This window comes from Acinonyx jubatus, chromosome D1, assembly GCF_027475565.1.
Source record: "Acinonyx jubatus isolate Ajub_Pintada_27869175 chromosome D1, VMU_Ajub_asm_v1.0, whole genome shotgun sequence".
In the NCBI taxonomy this organism is placed as follows: Eukaryota; Metazoa; Chordata; class Mammalia; order Carnivora; family Felidae; genus Acinonyx; species Acinonyx jubatus.
Window position 1 is genome coordinate 10,144,458 of NC_069390.1, and position 27,959 is coordinate 10,172,416.

The 27,959-nt window shown below is 53.5% G+C and overlaps 1 protein-coding gene and 1 long non-coding RNA gene across 4 annotated transcripts; one reads left to right on the top strand and one right to left on the bottom strand.

Annotated features, from left to right (window-relative positions):
• Window positions 1-1,037: 1,037 nt before the first annotated feature.
• On the bottom strand, window positions 1,038-27,959 carry LOC106977861 (pregnancy-associated glycoprotein-like). 3 transcript variants are annotated; one of them, XM_027045864.2, is made up of 11 exons: window positions 27,834-27,959; window positions 26,104-26,291; window positions 23,967-24,126; window positions 7,643-7,805; window positions 6,650-6,767; window positions 6,445-6,563; window positions 5,446-5,645; window positions 3,139-3,255; window positions 1,915-2,059; window positions 1,725-1,823; window positions 1,038-1,364 (listed from the first exon to the last, which is right to left on the bottom strand). In XM_027045864.2, exons 4-11 carry the CDS (start codon window positions 7,778-7,780, stop codon window positions 1,212-1,214), a joined length of 1,089 nt encoding a protein of 362 aa, XP_026901665.1. In that variant the 5' UTR covers window positions 7,781-7,805; window positions 23,967-24,126; window positions 26,104-26,291; window positions 27,834-27,959; the 3' UTR covers window positions 1,038-1,211. The 3 variants fall into 3 exon arrangements, with proteins under 3 accessions (XP_026901665.1, XP_014930918.2, XP_053059073.1); XM_015075432.3 differs by lacking the exons at window positions 23,967-24,126; window positions 26,104-26,291; window positions 27,834-27,959 and adding an exon at window positions 8,893-9,519; XM_053203098.1 differs by lacking the exons at window positions 23,967-24,126; window positions 26,104-26,291; window positions 27,834-27,959 and having other exon boundaries at window positions 7,643-7,960.
• LOC128311752 (uncharacterized) lies at window positions 4,447-9,520 on the top strand. Its single transcript, XR_008290302.1, has 3 exons — window positions 4,447-6,578; window positions 8,490-8,741; window positions 9,318-9,520. It is a non-coding gene; the product is annotated as an uncharacterized LOC128311752 (long non-coding RNA).

Sequence of the window (27,959 nt, forward strand, 5' to 3'; positions counted from 1 at the left end):
GTGATGCCCCCAACCCACACTTCCCAAACCAAGGCAGCTCAAACCAAATGGTGTCCTAGCTGCACCCCTGGAAGAGGCTCAGAATAGCAAGCTCTAGAAGGCTGGGGGCCTTGGGCACCCTGGGTCCCCTTTTACGTGAGCGTCTATCTCCCCGAGAAAGTCTTAGAGGCCAAGGGCGGGGCCCTGTTGGGCTTCTGAGGGGTGGGGAGGGCTCAGGCATCCACATGGGTCTGCCACTTGGGAAGCAGGACTGGAGAAGACACTGTAGGTGGCAGGGAGTTGGTGGCTGTCCTTTGCCCGCTTGGCTAGGGGGGTCCAGGGTGGAACCACCTGAGCTTAAAGGGCCTCGTTCAGGAGAAGGTCACTGCCAGCCGGTCCTTTGCCATGGAAGGACAGAATCTATTTTTATCATCCTTTATCATCCCTCTGAGCGAGGAGGGGGCGGATCTTGGTGGCAGAGTCACCAATTTCCCACCTGTCTAGAACACACTTCTGCCGCCTCTTCCGGGGGCCCCTCCCCCCGAGCCGAGTGGTCCCGTGAGATACTGTCAATCGCACCCACAGCACAGATGAGGCCACGTGACCAAGTAGGGCCAATCACGAGGGGCCACTACGGTCTGGCCAGGGCTGGACACATGACCCGAGGTGGTCCAATCAGAGCCTTCCCTGGTACCCGGCTCTCGCGGAAGGTTTCCTCCTTACCGTTTGGATTCCTTACGGCTGGGAGGTCGTGAGGCCGGCAGCCCCCCCGGTCCTTCAGCCCAGGCGGAAGACCGAGGGAAAGAAACTTGTCAGGCGAAGAGAATCAAAGATGAGAGAAAGGAAACAGGGAGGGAGAGAGAGAATGAGCTGATGGCATTTGATTCCTTGGGTCCCCGAGACCTCTGGACCTGCTCTGGTTCCTGCGTCCTGGGGTCCCCAGTAGCCTTCCAGCTGGAGTTGGGCCCCTCTCACTGGCGGTCCAGGCTAGATTCTGGAGTCCTGCCTGATTCGGCTGCACCGCCCCGACCCAAAGAGAGGCACTCATTCATATTAGCACCGTGGAAAATGAGGTCTTTTATTCTCCACTGGGAGAAGGGCTTTGCAGAGCCGAAGACACAGTTCAAGCCGGCCCCTGGGCAGGAATGCCCTGACTGCGGGGTGTGTGTGTGTGTGCGCACGCGCGCGGGTTTGGGGTGGGCACGGTTGCTTCCTGGAGCTGGCCCCAGTGTTTACACTGCCAGAGCCAGGCCAATCCTGTTGTTTTCTCGGTCGAAGACGGTGAAATACAACCTCAGGAAGACATCGCCCAGGATCCAGGAGTCTGAGACCAACAAGCTGTCTCCGCTCTCGTCAAAGCCGCTGTAGCAGGTGCCCTGAGGACCCTGGAGGAGACAGAAACACTCACCAGTCAGCAGCGGCGGAAGTGGGGTGCCCACGCAGGAACCAGAACTGTCTGCAGCTCTCACTGTCCGCCGGGTCTTTCCTTCTGACTTCACGCCGGCCGTTGCCTCTGCAAAGTATCCCTTCCCTTCTCCCCTCGCCCCTACCGGCTCCTTCCGACTGAGCTCAGCCCCTGCAGGCAGCCTTCCCGGGGACCCACGCTGGCCTTCCCTGGCCACTCAGCGGCATCTGCAGTGACGCGGCTTGGCCTCCAGGGGGGGGGGCTCTTCCTCCCGGCTGCTCCCCAGCTTTCCTGCAAGTCCCGGATCTGAGGACCGGCCCCGGGATTGTGGGCTCCTCACCTCCTGGATGTAGGCACTGGCTGGCACCGGGTAGTCGATGCCGTTGATGGTGAAGACGATGTCGGGCAGGGTGTTGGCGGCATCACAGTCAACTACGTACTGTCAGAGAAAGCGAGGGAGAGGAGGTTGGCCCAGCCGACCCTTCTACGTGTGGGGAGCCCTAGGGCGACCCTGCCGCGTGACCCTTCACCTCGCCGCTGTAGGACCGGTTGGCGCCGATGATCATCTGGATGTTGAAGACAACGTGAGATGGGCCAATCAGCAGCGAGGTTCCTGTATCAATGATGGCCTGGCAGCCACCATCACAAGCAATGACCTCCCCGTTCATGGAGATGCTGGGAGGCAGGGGGACAAAGCAGGCCGGAGGATGACTCTGCGGGCTCCCTTTGCTACCCCCCTCTCCCCGGCTTCTTCCGCACACCCCCTCAGCTCAGGCTTAATGGAGACTCAAGGGAACAGTTTGTAAAACTCGTTTTCCACGTGAGTCTTCCTGGAACCGGAGGCAACTTCTCGGTGGGTCAGAAACCACCATTAAGAGTAAGAATATGCTGTCTCACCGTCTCCCCATGACCCCCTGCAAGGAAGGGAATGTACAGAAAAGGGGGGGGCGGTCTCTGAGCTTCTGGCTCCAGCTCCCTGCTGACCCTGCTGACCTTCTGTGACTTCCTTCAGGTCTGCAACTGGACCAAACTCTCTTGGGCCTCAGGGCCTTTGCATACGCTGCGGCCCCTTTCTAGAACCACCCCAACTCCCTTGGGCTAATTTCTCCTCATCCTCCAGGTTCCAGCTTCAGGCAAGTCTTACGCCCACCCTCGGTCAGGTCTCCTCTCTGGGTCACCTTGGCATACTTTCCCTCATTTCTGGCATGCATCAAAGGGGGTAATTCCTTATTAGTGTGACTTGTTTCCTGTACACCTGCCCTGTGAGATGGTGAGCTCTGGAAGAGCAAGTTCTATTCTCAGGGCCTCCCTCAAGAGACCAGGACTCAGCAGCTGTTCAACATGTTTGTTGAATGAACGAACGAACGAACAAATGAAGAGGAAGCGAGCGAGGGACAATGAGAGACCCGTATTTGGTGCGTGGCTCATGATGGGGCCCCCACAGTGAAAATGGAGGTTCCCCTTGGCGGACGTCTCTCTGATCCCCTTTCCGTCCCAGCCTCCCCCACAGGAGGCAGGCGCAGACCTGCAGCCGCTGCTTCTTCCCCGAGAGAGTTCAGCTCCCCACGTCGGCGGGCCTCCCTTGCCCCTCGCTTTACACTCCAAGATCCGGGCCTGGGCCCTCTTCCCTGGCCAGGACCTCGCCAGGAGGCGTGGGGCTGTGAGGACCCATGGGCAGCGGGTGTCCGGGCACGTCTGCGTGCGTGTGCCCGCGTGGGCATCACTCGGGGCGGCGCTCTGAGGGCCGGGCCTACCTGTCCATGGATAACTGCCAGTACAGCCGTTTGGACACCGGCACCCAGTTGAGGTCTCCGCTGTAGTAGGAGTGGTCCACACCGCCGAACATCACCACACTGCCCTCCTCGTCCTTTCTGAGGTGGGAGGGAGAAGGAAGGGCTCATCATGAGTGGAAGATAACCAGGCCGGGGGGGGTGGGGTGTGGGATGCTTTTCTCAAGCTCAGCAGCACTGTCTGAGGGCTGTGTTTATCGTGGCTCACTTGTCCACACATCCTCTGCTCTCCGTCTTACAGACAGGGAGGTTGAGGCACGGAGAGGTTGAAGCCTGGCTGATGAAATGGTGAAGCCGGGTTCGAAGCCGGACAGTCCGGCTTCAGGGCTGGCTCTGACCATCCCCTGGGCCGACCCCCTTGAGCGATCGGAGCGCTCAGATAGGCGGTCGGAGGACGCGTCGGCCAGAGAGGTCTGGCCTGCCATCTTTCAGAAAATTCGAGCGCTCAGGCTCCCCCGGGGTGTGGGCTACGGGCCCCGTGCTCGGCGAGGCCCCACATCTCCGCCATCCCTGTCTGGAAGTTCCCAGTGCTTGTCAAACAGGGGCCCTCACGTTTTCGTTTTGCAATGTTCCTGCAAATTATGCAGCGGGGCCTGGGAGCACGCAAGCAATATTAGTGAGGGAGGAAACTTCTCTGCCGACCCCTCTCCTTCTTTCCATAACAAGTCTATGGGCACATCTTGCTGCTTCTTCCGCCAACGTATATCCTGACTCGTGCTCTGTTCCCGCCCCGCCCCCCCCCCCCCCCCCCAGCCTCCACCTCCCCGGACCAAGCCGCCACCCTCTCTCTCCTAAAGAGGCTGCTGTATGTAGCCTCTTCCCTGGCCTCCCTGCCTCCGCTCCACGGCATCATTCTCCGGGGCACCCCCAGGGTGAGCTTCCAAAATTGTAAATTGGATCATGTCTCTTCCACCTAACCCCTGCCAGAGGCCTCCGCTCCCCGTTCGAGCAAAACCCCAGGGGAGCCATGGGGCGCCTAGGGGGCTCAGTCGGTTAAACATCCGACTTCGGCTCAGAGCATGATCTCTCGGTTGGGGGGTTCGAGCCCCACGTCGGGCTTTGTGCTGACAGCTCGGAGCCTGGGGCCTGCTTCAGAGTCTGCGTCTCCCTCTCTCTCTGCCCTTCCCCCACTTGTGCTCTGTCTCTCTCTCTGTCTCCCCCCCCCCCCCCAAGAAAAAACCCAACCCAGGGGAGCCTTGTCCCTGCCTCTCTGCCAGACTTCCTTCCCACCTCCTCCCCCAGGGCTCCGGCCGCACCCGCTCCCTTGCTGGTGCTCGGGTGGTGCTCAGGTGCTCCTCTGCCTGGAACTTTGTCTCCCTGGCCCGGCTCTACCATCTCAGAGGTCTCAGCTCAGAGAGGCCTTTGCCGTAGCCTGTCTGCAACCTCGCCCATTGCTGTCTGTTCTATCACCTTGTTTTGTCGCTACCGCGGAACCAGTTACCATCCGGAGGTACTTTTTCCCTTTCTTTATGTACTTATTTCTTGGCTGCCTCCTTCGCCAGCCCATAGTAGGTGCTCAATCAATACATGTTGAATGAATCTTCTCCTTCGACTGGCTCTCGTACTCCTGAGGCTCAGAGGGGTTCAGCAGCTCTGGGGTTTGAACTCAGGCCCCCCTAGAACCCACAGCCTCCACCATACTCTCTGTCCCCTACACACATCTGTGGGTCAAACTCAGCCTTGGGTGGAGAAGACACAGTCTGTCAACAGGGTCCTTCACCAGTCTGGGCTTCTCCCCTGCCCCCACCCCCTCCCAGCCCCTCAACAGGTCAGGGGACTTCAGCTTTTCCCGCTACTGAGCCCGGAGACTGGAGACTGGAGATCTGACTTGACCACACACCATGGGGGAGAATCCTACAGGCTGAGATCGAGTCCTGCCGTCCGCAAGTACCTGCCTGGGCAACCTTGTGCAAAGCTCCTCTCTGAGCCTTGGTTTCCCCATCTGTCAGATGAGGGACTTAGACTGCGGGGGTCAGCAAAGCTCTCCGGTCAAGGGCCAGAGCGTCATTATTTGAGGCTTCGCAGGCCGCACGGTATCTATTGCGATTGCTTGGTGTTGCCGTAGTGGAGCAATGGCAGCCACGGGCGGGACGGAAACAAATGAGCCTGGTTGTGTTCCAATAAAACCTTATTTACAAAAAGCAGATGGTGGGCCACCTGCGGCCCCCAGGCCATTGTGTGCTGACCCCCGGACTAGGCTCTCTCTCAAGAAACGTTAGGGTCAAGTAGTCTACCATTTTTCGACAAAGGGCCGGTCCAGCCCGGACTTACTTGCTCAAGTAGAAGGCAAAGAGCTCCTGAGAAATGAGACCCTGCTTCCATAGGTTGTCGAAGACAGGGACGGTCCCTCTGAGGCTGAGGCTGGGGTAGGCCAGGCCCAGGATGCCGTCGAAAACTGCGTATTCCATGAACTTGCCGGGCTCCCTCAGGCTCAGGCCAAACGCCTGGGCCACGTCAACGAGGCCTCCGAACTGTGGGAGAAGAGGGTGTTACCGGGGACGGATTTGGAACGTGGCGCTGGGCTGGGCGGACGTGGGCAGGGAGATACGACTAACACCGCAGAGAGAGACCGAGGCGTGGCCGTGCCCTGGGCGGACCTCAGGTGGCCGCGACACACCGGGACAGACCCACGCGTTGTCTGCGTGGCGCTGGGGATTTTAACCCACACCTGCTCCCCCGTGACGCCATGCCTTTGTCACAGGCGGGGAAACCGAGACTGGAAGCGGGACCAAACTGTTCCCACTTGAGGACAAAAGGAAGCGAGAGGAGGGTGGCCGTCTTATTGGCATTGCCATGACGCGGTGACAGAAATGGCGTGCGTCCCTCGCAATTCATTGTGGATCCTGTGTCCGCCCAAGGGGTGTGTGTGTTCAGGTGCTTTGGAGGAGGCAGTCCAGGGTTTTTATTAGATTCTCGAAGGCCCCCGAGGGGAAGGACCCATTTATCAGGCCACTCCCACTCCTGTGGCCCCTGCTTTTTTGCCTGGGAGCCCGGAGCTGTCGGCTGCACCCAGACCCCGCCCCCCCGTATCAGTTCCGCCCCTACCTCCCAAGCACCCCCCACCTGTGTGAGCCCTGCGCTGCCTCCCAGTGGGAAAGGGACTCCCTGTCGTCTAGAATACCTCCCTAGGGACGCAGCCCCACAGGGCAGGCGGCCAGCTGCCGGGGGACTTTGGGAAAGACAGGTGCTCCCACCTGACCCCACATCTAGTCCTCTAAGCAGTCATCGCTCCCACGGCCGGCCTGCCGCAGCCTCCGGTTTCCCCGTTACCCGAACGGTGTCGTAGGCCAGAAATCCTGACATCGTCCCGGAGCCGTACTGGAGGTGGATCGGCCGGCCCGAGATCCGGAAGGTGGAGGACCGCAGAGGGTTGAAGACGTTGTGATTAGCTGCAGACACAGGAGGTGAGCGTCCGTCAGTCTGCCGAGGACCGGGGACGGGGCGGTGGGGTCGCGCGACGGAAGGCTGCACTCACCGCAGGCAGGGCTAGAGCAGTAGACGGAGGGCACCCACAAGTCAGACGAGCCGGTGTCAAAGATGACCTTGAACTCCTGCGGGGGCGTTCCAATGCTGATGGTGCCAACGTAGGCCAGCTGCAGGGGCCGGGAAGGGGTGGTTATGGCAGGCCCTGGGCCTCCCTGACTCCGAGGGTGCCTGCCTCCACTGGGTGTCCCGGGTCTCCTGAAATCATCTACCTTACAGCCTCTGCTCAGGCCAGTGCCTCTGTTTGAAAAGCTCCTCAGTGTCCCCTGCAGCTCACTAAATCCTTTCCAGCCTTTCAAGGCCCAGCTTGAGTGCTTCCTCCTCCAGGCAGCCCGCCTAGGCCAGCCCAGGCCACTTCCTCTAAACTCAAGAGGTATATCAACACCATGCGGCTGGCCCTTTTACTGGACCTTCATTTACTTTTTGTCTGTCTTCCAGGCTGGGCTATGCCTCCCTGGAGAAGAGACAGTAACTCTCTGTCAACAATAACAGTAACCTCACACACTGGTAGGCGCTCAGTAACTTTTTTCCTGGTGTCATTCTTGGGGCTGTAGAGGCTGAACTTCCTCTGCCTGGGGTGTCGGGCTGGGTTCACAGTGGGCTTTGTCGTTTGATCCGATAGGGCTCGCCCTTCGAGTATAACTCAGTGCTTTGCTTAGTTCAGAAAGAACAAAATCCCGCAAGCCAAGCACCGTGGTTCACAGGTGCCCAACGATGCATCGTTGGCACTGAAATGGATGTTTATCTGCCCCCTTGTCACTGCTGGACCCGGTCACCACGGGCCAAGTGCTGAGGTTAGGAGTGCCTTCTCCCCTGGGAATGGGGTCCCCGCTCCCCAGCGTTTCTGCCTGCAGGAGCCCCAGTCCCAGCCCCCCCTGCGCACACCTCCAGATGAACCCCAACGCTTGGCCGGAGCCCTAGTGTGCTCTGTAGACTCATTCTCCTCCCCCCTCCCCCCCCCCCCCCCCCCCCCCACCGCACTCACATCCAGGTAGTTCCTCATCGGTTCAAAATATATCCCCAGGTCCAGATTTACAGAGTCAACAAACTTGTAGGCCAGGTTGTAAGGATGGTTCTCCAGGAAATCCTTCAGCCTGTCTTTCTCCCTGAGGTTTTCTCGCATGGACTTGACCCTCGTCAGAGGGATTCTTGAAGCCAGCATTGGGAAAGAGACACAAATGAGAGACGGCAACGGCCTGCCCCGTGTGACCCTGCCCCTGCCAGATCTTCTGCTGCCTGTCACGCTATCGGGGGTTTTCCCAACATTTTTACGATGTCCTCTTACTATCAGGACAGGCCCCCCGCCCCCCCCCCCCCCCCAACACGATGGAAAGACCGAGGCGATAAACTTAGGTTTGGATACAGGTTCTGTTGTGTAATCTGGGGTAAGCCATATGGCCGTTCTGTGCCTCACTTTCCCACCTGCAAAAAGGTGGAATGACAATAATCCCCCCCACCTCACATAGCATGTTTGGGCGTTAAGCAAAAGGATGGCTAGGATGCACCTGACTGGTAGGAGGCCTCGACAGTGGCAGCCATCACTGTTGCTACTGTCACCTTACTGTGTCTTTGTCAAAGAAGCCCCGGGAGGGAGGTGGAGCAGAAATCGTTGTCATCTTTTTACAGGGGGTGTGAGACTCGCCTGTGGTCACACTGCTTGTTAGAGGCAAACCTGGGCCTACAGGTAGCCCCCTTGATCTTTTTCCAGGGCTCAGCCAGAAGACAGGGGTTACAGAGGCAGTGAGGAGGTGGGGAATAAATTAGGGATATGAAGAGGGTAGAGAAACAAGAAGGACTCAAAATGGAAAAAATACAGTGTTTTGCATTCACAGAGACGTCCAAAGAGACAGAGACGAATAACAGAGACATAGACATGTGGAAATGGAGAGAGAGCAGAGAAGAGACCCAGAAACAAATGCAGGAGAAATGCTGTTCCTAGACAGAACCATGCCTGCGGTTGCACAGGTTGTGCACTGAGCAATTCCAAGGAGCACCTGTTCACATAGCTCGTATGACTGGCACCCCTGGAGCAGTACAACCCTGCAGGCCTGCCCCAAGACACCCGGGGCCCCAAAGTGCACATGGTAAGCTACTGATCAATAAAGGGAGACTTGAACTTTAAGACAGTCTGGGAATGATTAGATTCTCTTCTCTACCCATGGATGGGCAGGAGAATAAGAGGGCAAGAAAGAGCCCAGAAAGAGAGCTGATGCCACCTGCAGTCCCTGTACTTACGTGACTAAGCACTCTGAGAGGGCCACCAGCCCAAGGACCCAAAACCACTTCATGCTTTCTCCTCGGGTTCTGAGCATGCAGTGGCCGGCAAAAGTTGTTTGCTATATGTGCTCTGACCTGTCCTAGTTGTCCCCTTGAGGGCTGCTAAGTGGACCTGATAAGAGATACAAACCTCCCCGATAAGATCTTTAGCCCATCAGTGTTTGTGAAGAGGGGATTTAGAAAATTCACAGAATACAGAGATTTCTGGTGTAATCTCTTCCTTGGGGCTTGGCTGGAAAAACAAAAACACAAAAAACAAAAAGCCCAAACCACAAGATCTAACGAAGAGCGGGGACTTTTGCTGTCTTGGAGATAAAGGTGCTGCTAATAATGTGATAAAAACAAGTGCCAGGTGTTATGCTTGACTTTTCTGATTTCTGCAGTTCCCCCAAGGGTCCTGGAGGTACATGCACTGGGAGCCTCATTTGGAGAGGAGATGGCTAGGGGGTCAAATGTCACAGTGGAGACACTGAGGGACAGCACACTGCATACAAGTGACTTGAGGTGATGGGATGGCACAGACCAAGGGCACTTACGATGTCTCTCTGTTCCAGAGATTAGGCTAGAGCAATGGTATGATTGCACCATTAAAAAAATTTTTTTTCTTTAATGTTTATTTATTTTTGAGAGAGAGAGAGAGAGAGACAGAGAGACAGAGCATGAGCGGGGGAGAGGCAGAGAAAGTGGGAGACACAGAATCCGAAGGAGGCTCCAGGCTCTGAGCTGTGAGCCTAGAGCCTGACTCGGGGCTTGAACTCAGGAACCGCGAGATCATGACCTGAGCCGAAGTCAGACGCTCAACCGACTGAGCCACCCAGGCGCCCCTGCACCATTTTAATATTAGGAGAAATGTGATGTGTGCATCCAAAAGAGATCTTATTCATAAACAAACATTTATTGAGGGCCCACCGGTTGCTGGGGTCTGGGCTGGATGCTAGAAAGAGTCAAATAAGACACAAGTGGTCCTTGTGTTCAGGAAGCTTGCCATCTAGGGCAGGGCTCACACGCTCAAGATCCAGGAGGTGAGGGAAACGAATGGAAGGGCTGGACGGGGCATCCCCTGCCCCACCACAAGGGGGCAGCCTCTACCCCTTTCCAACCAGCAGCTGCCACGTCTGGCTGATGATGCCAGCCTGGCCAAGTTTTCAAGAGAGGTCAGAAGCCTGGATATTTATGTGAAATCCTTACTTTCAAATGTGAGCAACTATTTTCTTAAAAACAAAACGACCCACAAACATAGTGTGAGACAAGCCTCAAGCAACTGTGGGCTGTGGGCTGCACAGGTTTTTATTTCTAGCCAAGCGGTGGGAGGAGACCACAGACTGAAGGGGTGTTCAGTTCACGTTGGTTGAACGAATAAGAGACTGAATGCATCCTCGCCATATTAGTTTTCTTTGCCTTTTCAAAAATTGATGTATTTAAATTCCAGTTAGTTAACATACCGTGTAGTATCGGTTTCAGGAGCAGAACCCAGGGATTCATCACTTCCATGCACCCAGTGCTCATCCCAACAGGGGCCCTCCTTAGTGCCCATCACCCATTTAGCCCACCCCCACCCACCGCCCCTCCAGCAACCCTCAGTTGGTTCTCTGTCTTTAAGAGTCTCTTATGGTTGGCCCCCCTCTCTGTTTTTATCTTATTTTTCCTTCCCTTCCCCTGTGTTTATCTGTTGAGTTGCTTAAATTCCACATATGGGTGAAATCATGTGACATCTGTCTTTCTCTGACTTAATTCACTTAGTATAATACAGTCCGGTTCCATCCATGTTGTTGCAAATGGCAAGATTTTATTCTTTTTGATCGCTGAGTAGTATTCCATTGTATCACATCTTTTAATCCCTTCATCAGTCAACGGACACTTGGGCTCTTTCTATACCTTGGATATTGTTGATAGAGCGGCTATAAACATTGGGGTGCGTGCGTCCCTCCCAATCAGCATTTTTATATCTTTTGGAATACCTAGCATTTGTAAAGAAGGACCACCAGGGTCAGATGAGCCAACAAACTTACCAGTAACCTCTGTTTGCTGAGCACCTGACTTAATTTCCCAAGAGGATTCATGCCTTGAAACATTTTGTCTGCCAAGCCAACACACAAAGGAATGAGTTTTGTCAATCAAAGAAAGCAAAAAAAAAAAACAAAACAAAAACTTCTGCTTAGCTTGAGATGAACAGGGCTGCCCAATTAAACTGGTGTTATTCCAGCCAAAAAGAAGGGAATGGAATTTTCCAGCTCCTGTAGGGCTGCCAGGACACTGGTGTTGGTTCCTCTGTGAGATCTGTCCAGGACTGACCCTTGAGTAGAACGGTGGGATGCTGGCCTGGTCCCCAGGCTTGGGTAGTAGATGGAGCGGGGGCCCCTTTTTAATTTTTAAATTTTTAAAAATGTTTATTTAATTTTGAGAGAGAGAGGGAGACACAGAATCCGAAGCAGGCTCCAGGCTCCGAGCTGTCAGCACAGAGCCCGACGCGGAGCTCGAACCGACGAACCGTGAGATCGTGAGATCGTGACCTGAGCCGAAGTGGGACGCTTTACCTACTGAGCCCCCCAGGCGCCCCGACACATGCCCCTTTTTAATGTAGCGATTCTACTTCTAGGACTCTCACCCAAAGATACATTGGCAAAAAGCCTTTTACAGGCTTTTTCAACCTGTTAATTCAACCGAGTAAAATTTAAAGATCTAATTGGCTATACAATTCATGGATCGGGCAGCATCCTGTCTAAGCAAAGAGAGGGGAGCCCCTGAGGAGCTGTATGAAATGGAGACTTTTCCTACAAGTCAGGTGGGGCGAGAAAATTACCAGCAAAAGAAAAAGATTGTGCTTTCCCTCGAGGGGAAACTAAGGGGTCTTATCATGAAGATCACCTTACCTTCCTTTAGGGGATCCAGAGGGCCCATCAGAGAATTCCTGACTGACCGGTTAAGACCACATTTCTGGGGGAGGTTGAAACCGCAGTGAGATTATGCGTTAAGCCTCCACTGGGGACTTGGCCTACGTGATGCCCTTGGGGCCCGTGAGTTTGTTTTTTTAAGGAAGATGTACTCATAAGCTACATGCGCTATTTGCAAAAGCAAAAAATTAGCAGCACTCCCAAAGTGACGGTCAAGGGGAGCGTGGATGCGAGCTGCAAGGTGGCCGCACAATGGGGTATAATGCGGATGGAGAAAAGAAAGGGATGGGTGAAATCTCAAGGGTATATTGTTTGTTTAAAAAAAAAAAAGACAGGGTAGAACAGAACACAGAACAGTATTTGTAGCTTGCTGCTTTTATATATGCCTACTTTTACTAAGCATCCGTGGAAGAAGAAACTCAAAACTAACGAGCACAGTTACTAATAGGGAAAGGCAGGGTCAGAAGCGACATTTTTTCTTGTTCTCTTGTGTGGCTTTGCAACCATGTACGTGTTCCACAGAATCCCTCACCCGAAAAGACGTCCCCCCGCATGGAGGATAAACTGTGGCAAATGAACACAACGGTCCTCAAGTTGGTGACAGCTTGAATTGGAAGTCTCAGTCGGTACCAATTAATTATTTTTCTTTCTCTAACTAAATATGTGCAGTGGACCTGTGAATAATGTGGGGTCTAGGGGCGCTGACCCCCTCTCCCCAGGCTGTCGAAAACCCACATATAACTTCTGACTCCCCTAAAACTTCACTACGAATAGCCTACTGTTGACCAGAAGCCTCACTGGGAACATAAACAGCCGATTCACACACGTTTTGTACGTTATACGTATTATATCCTGTATTCTTAGGATACAGTAAGCTCCAGGAAAGAATGTGTTACTAAGAAGATCATAAGGGAGAGAAAATACACTTGCAGTCCTGCACAGTATGTATTGGAAAGACTCCAATGGAGTTTAAGCGGACCCGTGTGGTTCAAACCCGTGTTGTTCAAGGATCAGCTGTATTTCCCGGCTCTGGCAGGTGAAAAGCCTGGGAGCAGTGATAACCTGATCGTGGAGACTGTCCTGGGGCCCAGCCTGTGGCCTCCAGATACCATTTACTACTTATTAGAGGATCAGGGATTCTTGAAGAGATGGCCGATTCCAGGGCTGGGCCAAGAAATGCACAGGGTGAGCCTAGGATTGTCTCAAAGGTCCAGAAGGTTGGGAGCCTCCAAAGATCACCGAAACCCTGTCCAACGGTTCAGGAATCAATAGGAAGAGGCTTCCGCTGGCCAAAAGTGGGACGCTTTATGCAGCGCCTCAACTTGATCAAAACAAATCAAATATACAAAAATTCATGAGTTCCGTAGGATATTATACGGCATCTAATTTGTCACCACGGGGCATTGCTAGGGCACCGACTCGTTAGTCTGATCATTGATGGAGAAAGGGAAATAATCATCGATATTTACGCTATTTTTGTCTGAGTGAAGTATATTTCAGGTAACTACAAATAATTGGCAAAGGCAAGTTCTTCTTTACTGAAGCATCCTAGAAATTAAATTCAGAAGGAATGGTAGAGTGAAGAAATCGCTGCTTTGCAGCCCCTAATAAAACAATGGATCTGGGGGAAGCATACAAAGGGGAGACACTATTATTTATTCGAAGTCTTAAGAGACAACAACCAAATGCAACCAAATGCATGTGTACGTCCTTTCTATCCTGATCCCGAATTCAAATCAGTAAACCGTTGAAAGGCATTGTGAGAGGGGCGCCTGGGTGGCTCAGTCGGTCAAGCGTTCAACTCTTGATTTTGACTCAGGTCGTGATCTCACGGTTTGTGAGTTCAAGTCCCACATCCGGCTCTGTGCTGACAACACGGAGCCTGCTTGGGATGCTCTCTCTCCCTCGCTCTCCGCCCTTCCCTCACTCAGGCTTGTGGGCTCTCTCTCAAAATGAATAAGCTTTAAAAAAATTGTTGAAAAAAGGCATTTTGAGAGTACGAGGGAAATTCGAGCATGGACTGGACATTAGACGATATGAAAGTTATTGGTACTTTGGTTTGGGATAAAACAGCATTGTGGTTATATATATTTAAAAAATCTTGGGGTGCCTGGGTGGCTCAGTCCGTTAAGCGTCCGACTTTGGCTCAGGTCGTGATCTCGTGGTCCGTGAGTTCGAGCCCCGCGTCGGGCTCTGAGCTGACAGCTCAGAGCCTGGAGCCTGTTTCAGATTCTGTGTCTCCCTCTCTCTGACCCTTCCCCATTCATGCTCTGTCTCTCTCTGTCTCAAAAATAAATAAACGTTAAAAAAAAATTAAAAAAAATCCTTACCTCTTAGAGATGTGCAATAGTCTTAAAGTGAAATGGTAATCTGTGCCTTAAAATACACCAGCAAAAATGAATGAATAACCCAAAATTTTAAAACGAGGGTCTAGATAAAACAAAGATGTGTGTAATTGCCATGGGCTGAATTGTGACCCCCTCCCTGTCCCTCAAATTCCCATGTTGGAGCCTAATGCCCAACATGATGGTATTTGGAGGGGGGCTGGTGGGGAGGGAGGGAGGTTTATTTTTTTAATTTTTTTTCAAACAGTTTTTTTAAAGGTTACTTTTATTTGAGAGAGAGATAGAGAGCAAGCAGGGGAGGGACAGAGAGAGGGGGACAGAATCCCAAGCAGGGTCCGCTCAGTCAGCTAAGCATATGACTCTTGATTTGGGCTTAGGTCATGCTCTCACGGTTTGTGAGCTGGAGCCCTGTGGCGGGCTCTGTGCTGACCGTCTGGAGCCTGCTGGGGACTCTCTCTCTCTCTCTCTGTCCCTCTCTCTCCTGCTCCCTGGCTCACGCTGTCTCTCTCCAAATAAATTAATTAATTAAAAAAAAATTTAAAAACAACCAACCCCCCCACACAACCCTCACATTTTGAGGTTTCTGCCTTTAGTGTTACCCCGATGGACCCAAGAAGAGCAGACTTGAGCCGGCCCCCTCTGACTGGGTCACTGGGAGCTGCTTCTCCTTTAGCTCTTCCCCTGGGAACTGCCCCCCCACCCCCACCCCCACCCTGGGGCTGCCTGACCATCCAGCTGGAGATTCTGAGGAGCCACGACAAGGCCCGGATGTGGATGAGCGCATTTTTAGAAAAAACCAACCGGGCATCCCCCTCCCTGGACTCATCTTCAGTGCTGTCTGCAAGGTGAGGGACAGGCCTGGGTAGGGCGGGAGCCAAGGAGTGAGGCCGAGGGTGAGGGGGTGTGGAGCTTTGGAAGAGGAGGGAGGGCAGCTTGGGCAAGGCCCGGGAGGGACCGGGGTGTGGAAGAAGCCCCGGGCAAGGAATGGTACCTGCCCCTGGTCCAGCCCCAGCGGGTCTCCCCGTAACCATGCGGGAGGTGGCATCCTATCTGCCAGAATTCCGGCTCCGGATGTGGAGGTGACATAGAGCCATCCTCGCTGCTGGTGAGCCACGGGAAGGAGGCACAGCCCCAGCCAGCGGCCCCTCGATTGCTCCCTTGCTGGCGGCATCATCTCAAGCCGGACTGCAAAAGGGCAGGCCATGCAAAGCATTTAAAATATTATCTGATGGAGCTCTCCTTCCTGGCAGGTCTTGTACCCAGAGTCCTTTTATCGGTATTTATTCCTTTAGGAGAGATGATTCATCAGCCTAAGCTGGGGTTTCTGTTGAAGAAGCCGCAACCTTCCCCGTCGGTAACATCTGTGTTTTAACCACCTGATCTCAGCCCACAGATTCCAAGCGGCAGAATGTTCTGCCGGGCAGGGCCCAAAGGTCCTCCGGCTCAGGGGTGGCAGTTACAGCATGGCACCTGGTCTGCCCCTGCCCACCTGGAGTCCAGGGCAGACCCCGCCGGGCAGTCCTGGGCAACACGCACCCCTCAGCCACTTGTCACGCTAACTGGCGCTGGCGTGCGGTCTGGACCGTCTGCTGTCCTTGAAAAAGTCCAATCCCTTTATCCTCGAGATGAAGCAACTGGGGCCTGGGGAGTGTGACTCACCAAAGAAAAGCTAGCGAAGCGCTGGGACTCCAGACGTCTGGTCCTCAGGCTGGGAGGGCGCGGAGCGGGGACAGCTCAGAGAACGCTCAACGGCTTCCACTGCCGTCGCCTCCGTGGGCGACTCTCGGAGGTCCTCGGCTGCCGGGGCCGAAGTCCTTCCCCTTTCTTCTCAAGTCTGGCCTGCTTCCGTCACCAGACCTGCCTCTGGGGGCAGCAGGAGGACGATGTTGGGAGCTGGCTCTCCCAGGTGCCGGGCACAGCGGGCACGGCCCCAGCTGGAGTGGCACCAGACGGCAGTCACACAGACCGCGTCTGACTCAGGCCGAGCCCCACGGCTCCCCTTCCTCGTTCATGCAATCCCGGGACTGCCTGGCACTGGCCTGAATTTAGAGCACCGAGCCTCCTCTGCTCAGCCTTTGGCAACTTAGAGCGGATGTCTTATTCGTTCTTTAGGGAACGCCTAGCCAAGTCAGGAGGCTCAGACAAGCCTGCATTCAAGGGGCTTGTCTATGCTCAAGAAAGACTTTGGGGGGCGCCTGGGTGGCTCAGTCGGTTGAGCGTCCGACTTCGGCTCAGGTCATGATCTCACGGTTCGTGGGTTCGAGCCCTGCGTCGGGATCTGTGCTGATGGCTTGGAGTGCAGAGCCTGCTTCAGATTCTGGGTCTCCCTCCATCTCTGCCCCTCCCCTGCTCGTGCTCTGTCTCTCTCTCTCTCTCTGTCTCAAAAATAAACAAACATTTAAAAAAAAAAAAAAAGAAAAAAGACCTTGGAGCTTTGAAGGCCCTGATGGGGGATGAAACCACTCGCACTCTCTGGGGACTTTGCTGTGTGGATCCGGATGGAGGAGAAGGGCAGACCCATTAGGACAGGCTGGGCATTATCTGGATCTCAACTGCTTGCGGGTTGAGTTCCAGCGCCCCGGCCTCAGGGTCAGGGGCTGATGCCGATGCCCCACGGCCATCTTTGGAGAAGGAATGGAGGGACCAGATCGGCCGAGGGCACAGCCACCTCGGGCGGCCCCGCGATCACACAGGGGAAGATCAGACCAGAGCGTTTTCTTTCCTCTTGGCCCTATCAGTGTGCTGGAGGTTCCGCCCAGGAGGACAAGCAAACCGAGAGAGCCAGAGTCGCTGGTGGTAGCAGTGACATCCGCTGTGCCCCTGGAGATAACCAGCTTATCCACACGGCCCGAGGCCTGCAGCAAACTTCGCACGATCTCCCTGATCGTCCTGCCTCAGGACGCACGCAGCCTCGGAGGTGCTGGGGAGGAGGGTGACCGCTCATTGCTGGTAACTTGCAAGTGAGGTAGGTGATGAGGTCACGCTGGGCGACCTGTGGCCAAGGTGTCCCCTGCAGTGTGGAAGGAAGACCGGAGCTGGAAAAGCAGCCATTTATTGAATTTGGTTACCTTGGGCCTTTGCGATCGTGGTTCCGTTGTTTGGAATGTTCTTCTCCCAGGCCTTTGCATGGCTGTCTCCTTCTCCACGTTCAGCCACCACCTCAACTGTCCCTTCCTCGGCGAGACCTTCCCTGGCCGCTCCGGTTTCCCAGGCACAGAGCCTGACTCATTCAAGGGGCCCCAGAGACACCGGATACGTTTTGCCACGTGCTTTTCATGGATGCCCTGTGAGGCCGAGATTGTCCCCAGTTTACAAATGAGGAAACGGAGGCTCAGAAGAGTCAGGTACTCCCTTCAGGAGATATGGCTGGTGAGTAGGAGAGCCAAGATTTGAACCCAGATCCACCGGACTGCAAGTTCCATCTAGGACCTAAAGAGATCCTTATCACCAGAGATGGGACATTCAGCTCCAAGAAGACTACATATAAACAACCCTTGTGCATTTCTTCCTAATTTACTGCCCCGGCTCAAATTCCGTTTAGGATTCCTAACTGAAGCTCCCCAGGTTAAGTTTTCTTTGTCCTGTTCATTCCTCACAGATTTATGGCCTCTTTGTCTAAAAGGTGTGAAAACTTGCCTTGAGATTTCTTTGGATCTCAATTTCATTATTGGGTTTCTGCGTGCTTGTAATAAAACTTTTGGTTTTTTTCTCCTGTTAATCTGCCTCATGTCAATTGAGTTCTTAGCCGGGCTCGAAGACCTTGAGGGTGGAGGAGAGTTTTTTCTTCCCTTCAGTGGCCTTGGGTGGAAAGCCAAGAAAGGAAAGCCAAGCCAGGGAAGGCTTCCTGGTCGGGGAACTGCATGGAGGGTGAATGGATGAGAAGATGGGCATAGGGAGCAGAGAACATCAAAGAAGGCATCACCAGCCTCCCAGTGAGCTCAAGGGATTGTCAGTCACCTGGCGAGGTGGAATTGCGAGGGTCATAGGCCCGAGTGACACATGCTATCAGTCAGAATAGACAGCAACAGGGGCGCCTGGGTGGCTCAGTTGGTGACGAGTCTGACTTCGGGTCAGGTCACGATCTCAGAGTCCGTGAGTTCGAGCCCCGTGTCGGGCTCTGTGCAGACAGCTTGGAGCCTGGAACCTGCTTTGGATTCTGTGTCTCCCTCTCTCTCTGCCCCTCCCCCGCTCACCCTCTGTCTCGCTCTCAAAAATAAATAAACGTTGAAAACATTTGTTTTAAATATTAAAAAAAAAAAAATGGACAGCAACAAGCAACGGCCACCTGAAAAATCATGTGTCTTTCTCGCTCTTCCTGTCTGTCCATTACAGGCCCTGTGACTGGAGGTGTCACCCCTCTGGGACGCAGATGGTTGGAGACTTCGCCATCTGCAGTGCCACTGGTTGTCATGGTGAGGACAGGTGTCGGCTCACACGGTGGCCATCACAACGTTTGCCGGGAGTGACGTGCGCCACACCGCTCAAATTTCATTGGTCTGAACAAGTCACGTGGCCGCCCTGAATTTAAGGGACCACAGTGGAAGTGTAATCCAGCATGCGTGTAGAATGAAGATTCGAAAAATCTGGAGGACAGCCCTAACTAATAACACACAGGCTGACGTGGGAAAGAGCAAAGACCAGGTTATGGGTGGGCCTTGAATGCCGTGTTCAGGAGCGTGGAATTTTTATCCTGTGCACAATGGGCAGCGCTGAGTAGGTGAGTCGATGTTGTTAGGCCGTGGAAAGCAAAGGAGTAAAAAGGAACGGGAGGCTGGAACACGAAGAGGCTGCAAGAGAGGAAAGGGGGGCTGTGGAAACGGGTGGGGGCGGGCGTGTGGACAGGCCACGGGGAGGGGCGTAGTGGGGGGTGATGGGAAAGAGGGAGAGGCCACAGACATCCTGGGGGGCTGTTTACCCTGGAGATTCCAGACTCCCGTGAGGCGGAAGGACCAACCTCAAATTTAAAAGGTTTTCTCAGAACCAAGCGACTAGGCCTCCTCTGTGGCGAATTTTCACGGCAGAACGGGACAAAGTTTAAACTCTGGGGAAGGCAGATTTCGCTTGAGTTTTAGAACCACTTCTGTTATCAACTTCTCGTTGTCACTTAAGCTATTTGCCAAGCACTTTGCACGGAAAGGAGCTGGCGTAATATTTGGAAATGTGAATTTCCTTCCTGTTCTCGCGCGGGTGGACAGAAGCTCTGCCCCGAAAGAACGCCCACCGCAGCCAAGTGTTTGGAAGTTAAATGAGAGCACCCAGCGGTGTGGGGGGCAGGGTGGATAGAGGAGCAAGTGCCAGGATGGAAAGGAGGAGGCAGTCATCTCTGGGGGACACGGGGGTGTCCCCCGGGGGGGCTGGTTCTCCTCCCGCTCAGCTCTGCGGGAAGGGGGCAGAATTTCTGATCGAAGGTAGGGGGGGTGCCGAGGTCTGATTGCTGCGCATGTGGCCTTGAGAGGAGCTGGCGGGACCCCGTGGGACTGGCCCTCGTCCGGGGCAGGGGGGGGGGGACCCTGTGTGACCTGCCCAGAGACAGAGGGCCGAGCTGTGTTTCTGGACCCCACCCCCACTTTTTTCTGACACCACACGGGTGTGCGGATCTCACTGGATTCCACGGAGGGGGAGGAAGCGTGGCCTGGAAGGGAGAGAAGACCGAATTTGAGAAATTGAAGGATGTGTGAGACGCTGTTTTACAAAATGAGGGGGAGCAGAGCACGGCGCCTGAGAACGCAATGCTGGAGCCAGAGGGACTGGGCTCACATGCGAGCGTGGCCTCGACGAGCTGTGTGACCTCGGACAAGTTATTTCCTCTTCCTGTGCGTCGCGTTCACTATCCTTCATCACCAATGTGATGGGTTCATCACCAATCCTAACAGAGCCACATGCATGAATATGCGTAGGTGCTTAGACCGTTGCCAGGTGCTGTGTATTACATAAAGTCGGTTATGTTCTTTGGATGCAGATCCATGCCGGTTACAATGCCATATGTGGGGAGCCTGTCTGGACTCGGGGGTTAAGAAGGAGCTGTCTCTTAGTGGAACGTCATGACTGAGGGGCCGTCTGGTTCCATCCCTGGCTTTGCAGGGGCAGGAATCAAGGCCCAGAGAACAGAAAGGCCTTGGCCCAGGTCAGCCCAGACTGAAGTCACTGAGTGACAAAATGAATTGGAACTCAGAGGCGTTGTGAGGCCCACGCCTGAGGCCGGACTCAGACTCTCACTAGCTGTGTGATGTTGGCTCTGGGACGGCCTGCCTGGGAGGATTAGGCTGTTTTGTGGGCCTCCGGGCCCAAGGCTGCCTGACCCCCTCTCTGGTGGGGTCTGCCTGGGGTCTGCTGCCTGGAGAAAAGGCTGTCCTTTTTTTTTTTTTAAAGTTTATGTATTCATTGTGAGAGGGGGTGGGCAGAGAGAGAGGGAGAGAGGGAGAGAGAGAATCCCAAGCAGGCTCCACACTGTCAGTGCAGAGCCGGATGTGAGGCCTGAGCTCCTGAACCGTGAGATCACGACCTGGGCCCAAATCAAGAGCCAGATGCTTAACCGACTGAGCCACCCAGGTGTCCCAAGAGGCTGCCCTTTTATTCTGTCACCAGCCGGTCCCGGTCCCGGGGCCCGGGGAGCCGTGTTTGACCTCCTGGGGCCTCATCGTGGCCCATCGGGTGGCCAGTGAGGATGGAAGTATGAGCAGCTGTGACGGGACCCGAGGCTCACAGTTCTTGGGGGTCCCCAGCTGGAGACAGAGCCCAGCCTGTCTCACTGAGCACTTCCTCAGTGGCCATTCCCATTCCCTGCTTCCTGCTCTTAAAATACTGGCGTGTGTGTGTGTGTGGGTGTGTGAGGAACAGAGTGTATAAATGAATGAGTACGTCAGTGTGTATGAATGTGCGTATGGGGGAAGGTGGGGATTTAAATGCTGAGGTGATACACACTCCAGCTGACGGCTCCTCCCTGGTTCCCCAGAATGGCTCGCTCTAGAGTCTAGAAGGGGCTCTTCCCCTCGGTGGGATTCTTTTTTTATTCGTTTTAATTTTTTTCCTATTTATTTTGTTTATGTATTTATTTTTGAGAGAGAGAGAGCGTGTGAGTGAATGCACAAGCGGGGGGGGGGGGGGCAGAGGGGGAGGGGAGACACAGAATCCCAAGCAGGCTCCAGGCTCCGAGATGTCAGTGCAGAGCCCGATGGGGGGCTCCGACCCACAAACTGTGAGATCACGACCTGAGCCCAAGTTGGACGCTCAGCCGACTGAGTCACCCAGGCGTCCCCACCCCCCCCCCCCCTTGGTGGGATTCTTGATCCGATGCTGGCGAGAGCGGAGGGGGTGTAGAGCACGTGGACGTTGTCTGAGGTTGCATCTTCCCTGGCTTTGGTGTGCTTTTGTTTCTAGTGACATCTGCGACTTGGCTTTGGAGGATCTATTACAGCGGCTCCGCGGGCACAGGGTGGTCCTCAGATGGCTGCAGGGAGCTCCCCTGCCCTGGGATGGGCATTTTCTTTTTTCTTAAAAAAACCTTTTTTTTAATGTTTATTTATTTTTGAGAGAGAGAGAGAGAGAGAAAGAGAAAGAGCACGAGTGGGGGAGAGGGGCAGAGAGAGAAGGAGACACAGAATCTGAAGCAGGCTCCAGGCTCTGAGCTGTCAGCACAGAGCTGGACGTGGGGCTCAAACTCACAAACCGTGAGATCATGACCTGAGCTGAAGTCAGATGCTCAACTGAGCCACCCAGGCACCCCTGGGTTGGGCATTTTCTTTTTTTTTTTTTTTTAATTAAAAAAAATTTTTTTTTAATGTTTATTTATTATTGAGAGACAGAGAGAGACAGAGCATGAGCATGGGAGGGGCAGAGAGAGGAGGAGACACAGAATCTGAAGCAGGCTCCAGGCTCTGAGCTGTCAGCACAGAGCCCGACGTGGGGCTCGAACTCACAAACTGCGAGATCATGACCTGACCCGAAGTCGGACGCTCAACCGACTGAGCCACCCAGCCGCCCCTGGGTTGGGCATTTTCGAGGTGAGACTTAACCTTTCAGAGTTCCCCGTGGGAACAGGCTTGTCCCTTCCCTGTCCTGCCTTCCCCTGGTCCTTCACTGGTTTCTCTGAGAGCAACTTTGAAAGAAATTCCTTATACATGACACCTCATCTTTGGGGCTACTTCTGGGGAGGCTGACCTAAGAAGACCTAAGACAATCTTCTTCAAGCAACCCACCAGGACCTTGACTTATTTAAGTTTCCCTCCTATGTGTTCCTAGAGCGCCCTGAAGTTTTCTCTGCCATGTGGCTTTGCCCTTTCTTGAATTTCTGATATCCCTGCTAGACCACATGTTCTGGAGGGCAGGGATCTCACATGTTCATAAGTCCATGGAAAGAGGTATGGTTTCTATTCTTCACACTCTGTTGTCCAAGTAAGGCTAACACAGGGGTTGGGTACTAGGTTACAGGCTCAACTTCCATAACCCAGGCCTACATAACCAAGGCTTAAATAAAATACAATTTCATTTCTCTCCGGTGCAGTGCTCCAGGTGGCTCCCCAGTGACGGGGACTCAAATTCTTTCTTGCTGCTGTGCCACCTTCAACACGTGATGTTTACCTCTTGGTCCAATGTGGCTGCTCCAGCGCCTGTCATTACATCTGCATCCTGGCTAGCAGGAAGTAGACAAGGGGAAGCAGGACATGCCGTTCCTTAAAGGACACAGCCAGAAGTTGTAAATACTATTTCCACTCATATCTCACTGGCGAAATGAAGTCACAGGAGTCCTTTTAGGTGAAAGACAGGTTAGGAAATGTATGTCCTCTTTAGTCTTTTCGCCTAGGTGGCCCTAGACTTGGGGTTTGATCATTAAAGGAAGAAGGAGACAACATCCCTGTTAAGCCCCCCTGTTTCAGTGCAGATAAGCTGTTACACTGTGAAGACATACAACCCCCAGATCTCAGCGGGTCAACACAACTAAGATTTACTGGGCACTCAGATGTGACACGGGTTAGCAGGGGACCCTGCTCATCACGGTCATGCCCTCTTGATGCAAGGGAAGGGGATGCGTGGCAAACAGGACACTGCTTCGCGAAGGCTTCTACCTGGAAGTGACATATTGTGCACACCGCGGTGGCCAAAGAGAATTCCATAGTCATGGCAAACCTGGGGTGGGGGCTGGAGGGGGGGCGGTAATGTGACCTGGCTAGAATATTTATGACGAGCAATCATGGTCACCACCCTTCATTCACGTGCCTATACTTTACTCTTTTTTAGCTCTCCCCACCCTGCCCCTCAGCCTCTTTTGGCCAGTAGATACAGATTTGGATGAGATCGTATGAGAGGATATACGCTAGGCTGTTAATAAGTCAGGAAACCAAGGGCGAAAAAAATGAAAAGAAAAAAAAAATCCCAAAGCTATACCTTTAAGAAGGCATGTTTCTAACCACAATTTTGCATTGGCACAAGGGTGCATCAGTATATATATTCGTATATATATGGTTTCTGCATAAATGTAACAAGATCATAAAGAAACTTGTAAAATGTAAATTCATTTACCAAACCCCACAGAATACTAATGAAGGTGTACTGTATTAATGATAACCGGATCAGGTTTAAGTTTGGGTACACGTGGCAAGAAACCTAAAATAGCCGTAACAAGATAAAACTTGATTTTTTTCCCCCTCCCACTCAAACCAGTCTGGAGGTAGGCCATCCAGAGTTTGAATGGTTTCCATTTCCTAGGACACCTCATGGTCCAACATAGCTAGAAGAATTCTAGCCATCACATATGAAATCAAGGCAGCAGTTAAGAAGGTGGGAAGGCAAAAGGACTCACCTCCCAGCTGACTCCGCTCCTTTAAAGCAGGCTTCCAAGTAATTCCTCGCAATCCTTCTGCTTATTACACAAAGTCTCCATCATAACTGGCAGCAAGGGCGGTTGGGAAATGCAGGGGTTTTTGTTGGTTGGTTTGTCCTTTTAGCTACTGGACACATTGCTGTACAATAAAATATACTCTATTTTATTTTAGACACTTTTTTTTTTAAGTGTACTTACTTATTTTGAGAGAGAGAGAGAGAGAGAGAGAGTAGTAAGGGGAGAGAGAGAGAATCCCAAGCAGGCTCCATGCTGTCAGCACGGAGCCTGACGCGGGGCTCGAACTCACAAACCGCGAGATCATGACCTGAGCCGAAACCAAGAGTCAGTTGGACCCTTTACCGAGTGGGCCGTCCAGGCGCCCCTACTCTATTTTAAAAGGAAAACGAGAGGTGGGGTAATGCTGTAGGCAGCTACCAGCCCCTGCCTTGGAGACACGACTCCTTTCTGGGGGGTACAGCCGGATCTGCTGAGCACCGAGTGGACGCCAGGAGGAAGGAGCCCGAGTGAGAAACCAGCCAAACCAATCTGACTTGCAAGTCCAGGAAAAAAAAAAAAAAAGATGGAGTCTTCACCGAAGATCTCCTGAAGCCCGAATTGGGGATTATGCGTGCCAGGCGGCAAAGCTTCCTTCAAAAATTGCTTTTCCAACCGGGTCCCGAATCCTTGCCCCCACGATACCTCAGCCTCTCAAACACCTTCTTCATCCGACCTCAAACTCGGACCTACCTGTTCCGCTTTCCTCACCTCTGCTTACATCACTCCTCCATCCAGTCAACCAGCATAACAAGATCCAAGTGGAGGAGCCCAACCAACCCACCTACCCTTGGTAGAAGGGGGTAGAGAGGAAACACAGGGAATATCTGGACTTGAATATTTTTTTGTGCTGGATGAAGATCATCTGAAGGACGGAGATATCTTGGGGAAGAGAGATCTCCTGGTCCTCTCAAATTCCCACCAAAAATGTAACTTCCCCGAGGCTGGAGATGGTGTCTGTTCACCATTGTCTCTGTAGTGCTAATTCTTTTTAATGTTTGTGTGTTTGTTTGTTTCTTTCTTTCTTTTAATATGAAATTTATTGTCAGATTGGTTTCCATACAACACCCAGTGCTCATCCCAAAATATATTTATTTTTGAGAGAGAGAGAGAGAGAGAGAGAGTAGGGGAGGGGTAGAGAGGGAGACATGGAATTCAAAGCAGACTCTGGGCTCCGAGCTGTCAGCACAGGGTCCAACGTGGGGCTCGAACTTGCAAACCGTGAGATCGTGACCTGAGCTGAAGTCGGACGCTTAACCGACTGAGCCACCCAGACCCCCCTGTGTCTTCAGTTCTTAGCAGTGAATGTATGTGGAATGACAGAATGGGAGAAGAATACGGAGCTGTCTTCTCTTGCTCTCGCGCACTCTCTCTCTCTCTCTCCCTCTCTTTTGCATGTATCAGGCTCACTCTGAAATATGAATGAAATTGGATGTAACTGAGGCACGGTATAAGGGACATATGTGCCAGCGATAGGACACCAGGACCGAACGGGGTGGGCTTGAGCCTGGGGAAGCTGAAAAGAGCCAGAAGTGGAAAACAGGAGGAAACGAGGTAGGAAGAGCACCCTCTTCCAGGGCCACCTGCCTCAGATGACTCGCCACGTTTTCCTCCCTCCCTCCCTTTCTCCCTCCCTCCTTGGCTCTAATTCTCTATCTTTGCTAATTCAGCTGTCCCCCCCACCCCAAACCTGGATGACTTGGCAATGACCTACTTGATGGGGAAAGTATAGAGCAGTTTGTCATTTCCCCTGGATAGAATCATTGTGTCTGTCACATTCACAGGTTATTACTGTCATTGCTTCAGGAGTTTCTAGTATTCGCAGAAGATGATGTATAAAATAGTTCCTGCCCATCCTTACAGAAATTACTCTCCGGAGGGAGCGAACGGTCCATTACAGAAAAATGTAGCAAATGCTGAGAAAGGAAAGGGTGTGGGGTGTTTGAAGAACGTACAAGCGGGCACTTACCCAGCCTTGGGGGTACAAGAGTGGCTTTCCAGAAGTGGAGTCTAAAACCTGAAGGGCACGAGTGACAGCAAACCCGAAACGAGAGTGGCTTACCCAGGGTGGTCTATTTCCCTCTCCTGTGGAAGTCCAGACGTGAGTATCCAGCAGGGTCTCGACGCTCCATGGCATCAGGGCTCAGGGTCCTTCTGCTTTGTTGTGCCTCCAAGTAAGGCCTCCATTCCCCAGTCGCCTCACAGCTCAAGATGGCTACTCTAGCTCCAGGCATCACGTCTGGATTTCACCTGCCAACACAGTACCAGTGGGTGAAAGGCTTGCTAAACATAAACTCAAGCTAATCCATCCTAGTGTTTTCTAATTTTTTACCACCAAAGTAACATACGCACAAGATTAAAAACTATATAGCACAAAAGGCTTATGACACAAAGCTAAGGTCATCTGCCTCGGTCCTCCCGACCCCTCGGAAAACAGCGTCACCCCAGCTGTCTGACGGCGCTGTAAAGGGGAGCCACTCTGACATTGTGCTCACAGTGAGATGTTTGCAAAAACCAACCGTGGTATCCCTCACGCAAGTCAGTAGCTGAGACTGTCTTCCTCACCGTCCCTTCTGCCCTCTAGAGGTGATCACTGCGTGGTCACCTGGCCCAAGGGTCCTTAATCCATCTGCTACCTGGCAGCCCACGAGGTGGCAAGAAAGAGGAAGGAGGCTCTGCCCAATAGGGACAATGGCGATTACCATAGCCAATCAGATCCATTCTCTCTATAATTTGAAATCGAAGTTTTGAGACTCTCTGCTGAAAGGAATTTTGATATCCCAAAAGAAAGAACAGAGTCAAGTAAGGATGGGACCTTGAATACTGCTGTGCCTGGTGCTATCGAGCTCCTGGACTTTATAGTTATGTGACCCAATAATTCCCATTTTGCAGATGGTGGCCTAGAGTTGGATTTCTACCACTAGCAACGATGGTCTTAATTCCACACCTAATATGGTGGCCAATTTTGGGTGGTACGGTTTCCTTGGTCTAAGAAGCTCTCCTCCTGGGATCCCTTTTTTTACAAAGCGGCAATCATGGACCCCGCTGAGAAGCCAAACAGGAAATGGGGTTCACCCCCAGGTCTGGTCGTTTAGTACACGGTGCCCAGGGAAGAGAGCACCAGCTAGCATCAGGGGCTTTTCTTCCCAGGTCATCGGTCTCGGGATTCTGGGCAAGTGAGAACGTATAAGGACGTCTGTCAAGCGCTACGCACACAGAATGGGCTACAAGTGCAATCTCGGGCCTTGGGAAACAGGTTACTTGGGAAACTACTCAAGAGTTGTTTTGAAAAACCCGCCAGTCAGTTCCAGACTGACAGGCACTGCTCTCTGCCAGGGACACAGGTCTGTGGTCACTCCCGGCCTGGAGCTGACTGATGTCACGGCCGTGGGCGTGTGGTTGGCTTGGGGGCCCCTTAGTCCGAGCTCAGACCACCTAAGTCGTTCCCTAGGTGCTGGGATTCCACTCCTTTCTTCTCGGGCCCCTTTCGGCCGCTTAGAGCAGCCTGCCCAAGGCCAAGCCCGGTAAAACAGAAGAGCCCTGGTCTCGGCCACCAGAGGAACCGCGGGAAACCCGCGCTGGCGCACTCGCCCTGGGCGGCCGGGTCTCCGCCCAATGGGCGGTCCCCTTCCAGGGGCGGGGCGGAGGCCTGCGCGGGGCGGGGCCGGGCGTCTGCCGCTCGCGGGAGGGGTCTCGCGAGGACGCCCGTGGGTGTGGCCCGGGGTGGCTGAGCGTGTGTGTGTGTGTGTGTGGTGTGTGTGTGTGTGGGAGGGGGGCGGGGTGGGGCGCTACCGTGGTGACTCGGACCCGCGGGTCTCCCAGCGTGGTGCGGGACAGCGGCGTGGACCCCGCTCCCAGCCCCGGACGTTGGAAGGGTGTCACATCCGGCGGGAGGGGGCGGGCCTGCGGGCCCCGGAA

Bases quoted from the DNA above. Each gene is read 5' to 3' on its own strand.
- LOC106977861 (XM_015075432.3), bottom strand. From the start codon at position 8,969: ATGCTCAGAACCCGAGGAGAAAGCATGAAGTGGTTTTGGGTCCTTGGG. The intron at 6,768-7,642 runs GTGAGTGCGGTG...CGGCCCCTGCAG, and splicing joins CGATGAGGAACTACCTGGAT to CTGGCCTACGTTGGCACCAT. The intron at 3,256-5,445 runs GTAAGTCCGGGC...CTCCCACCTCAG, and splicing joins TTTGCCTTCTACTTGAGCAA to AAAGGACGAGGAGGGCAGTG.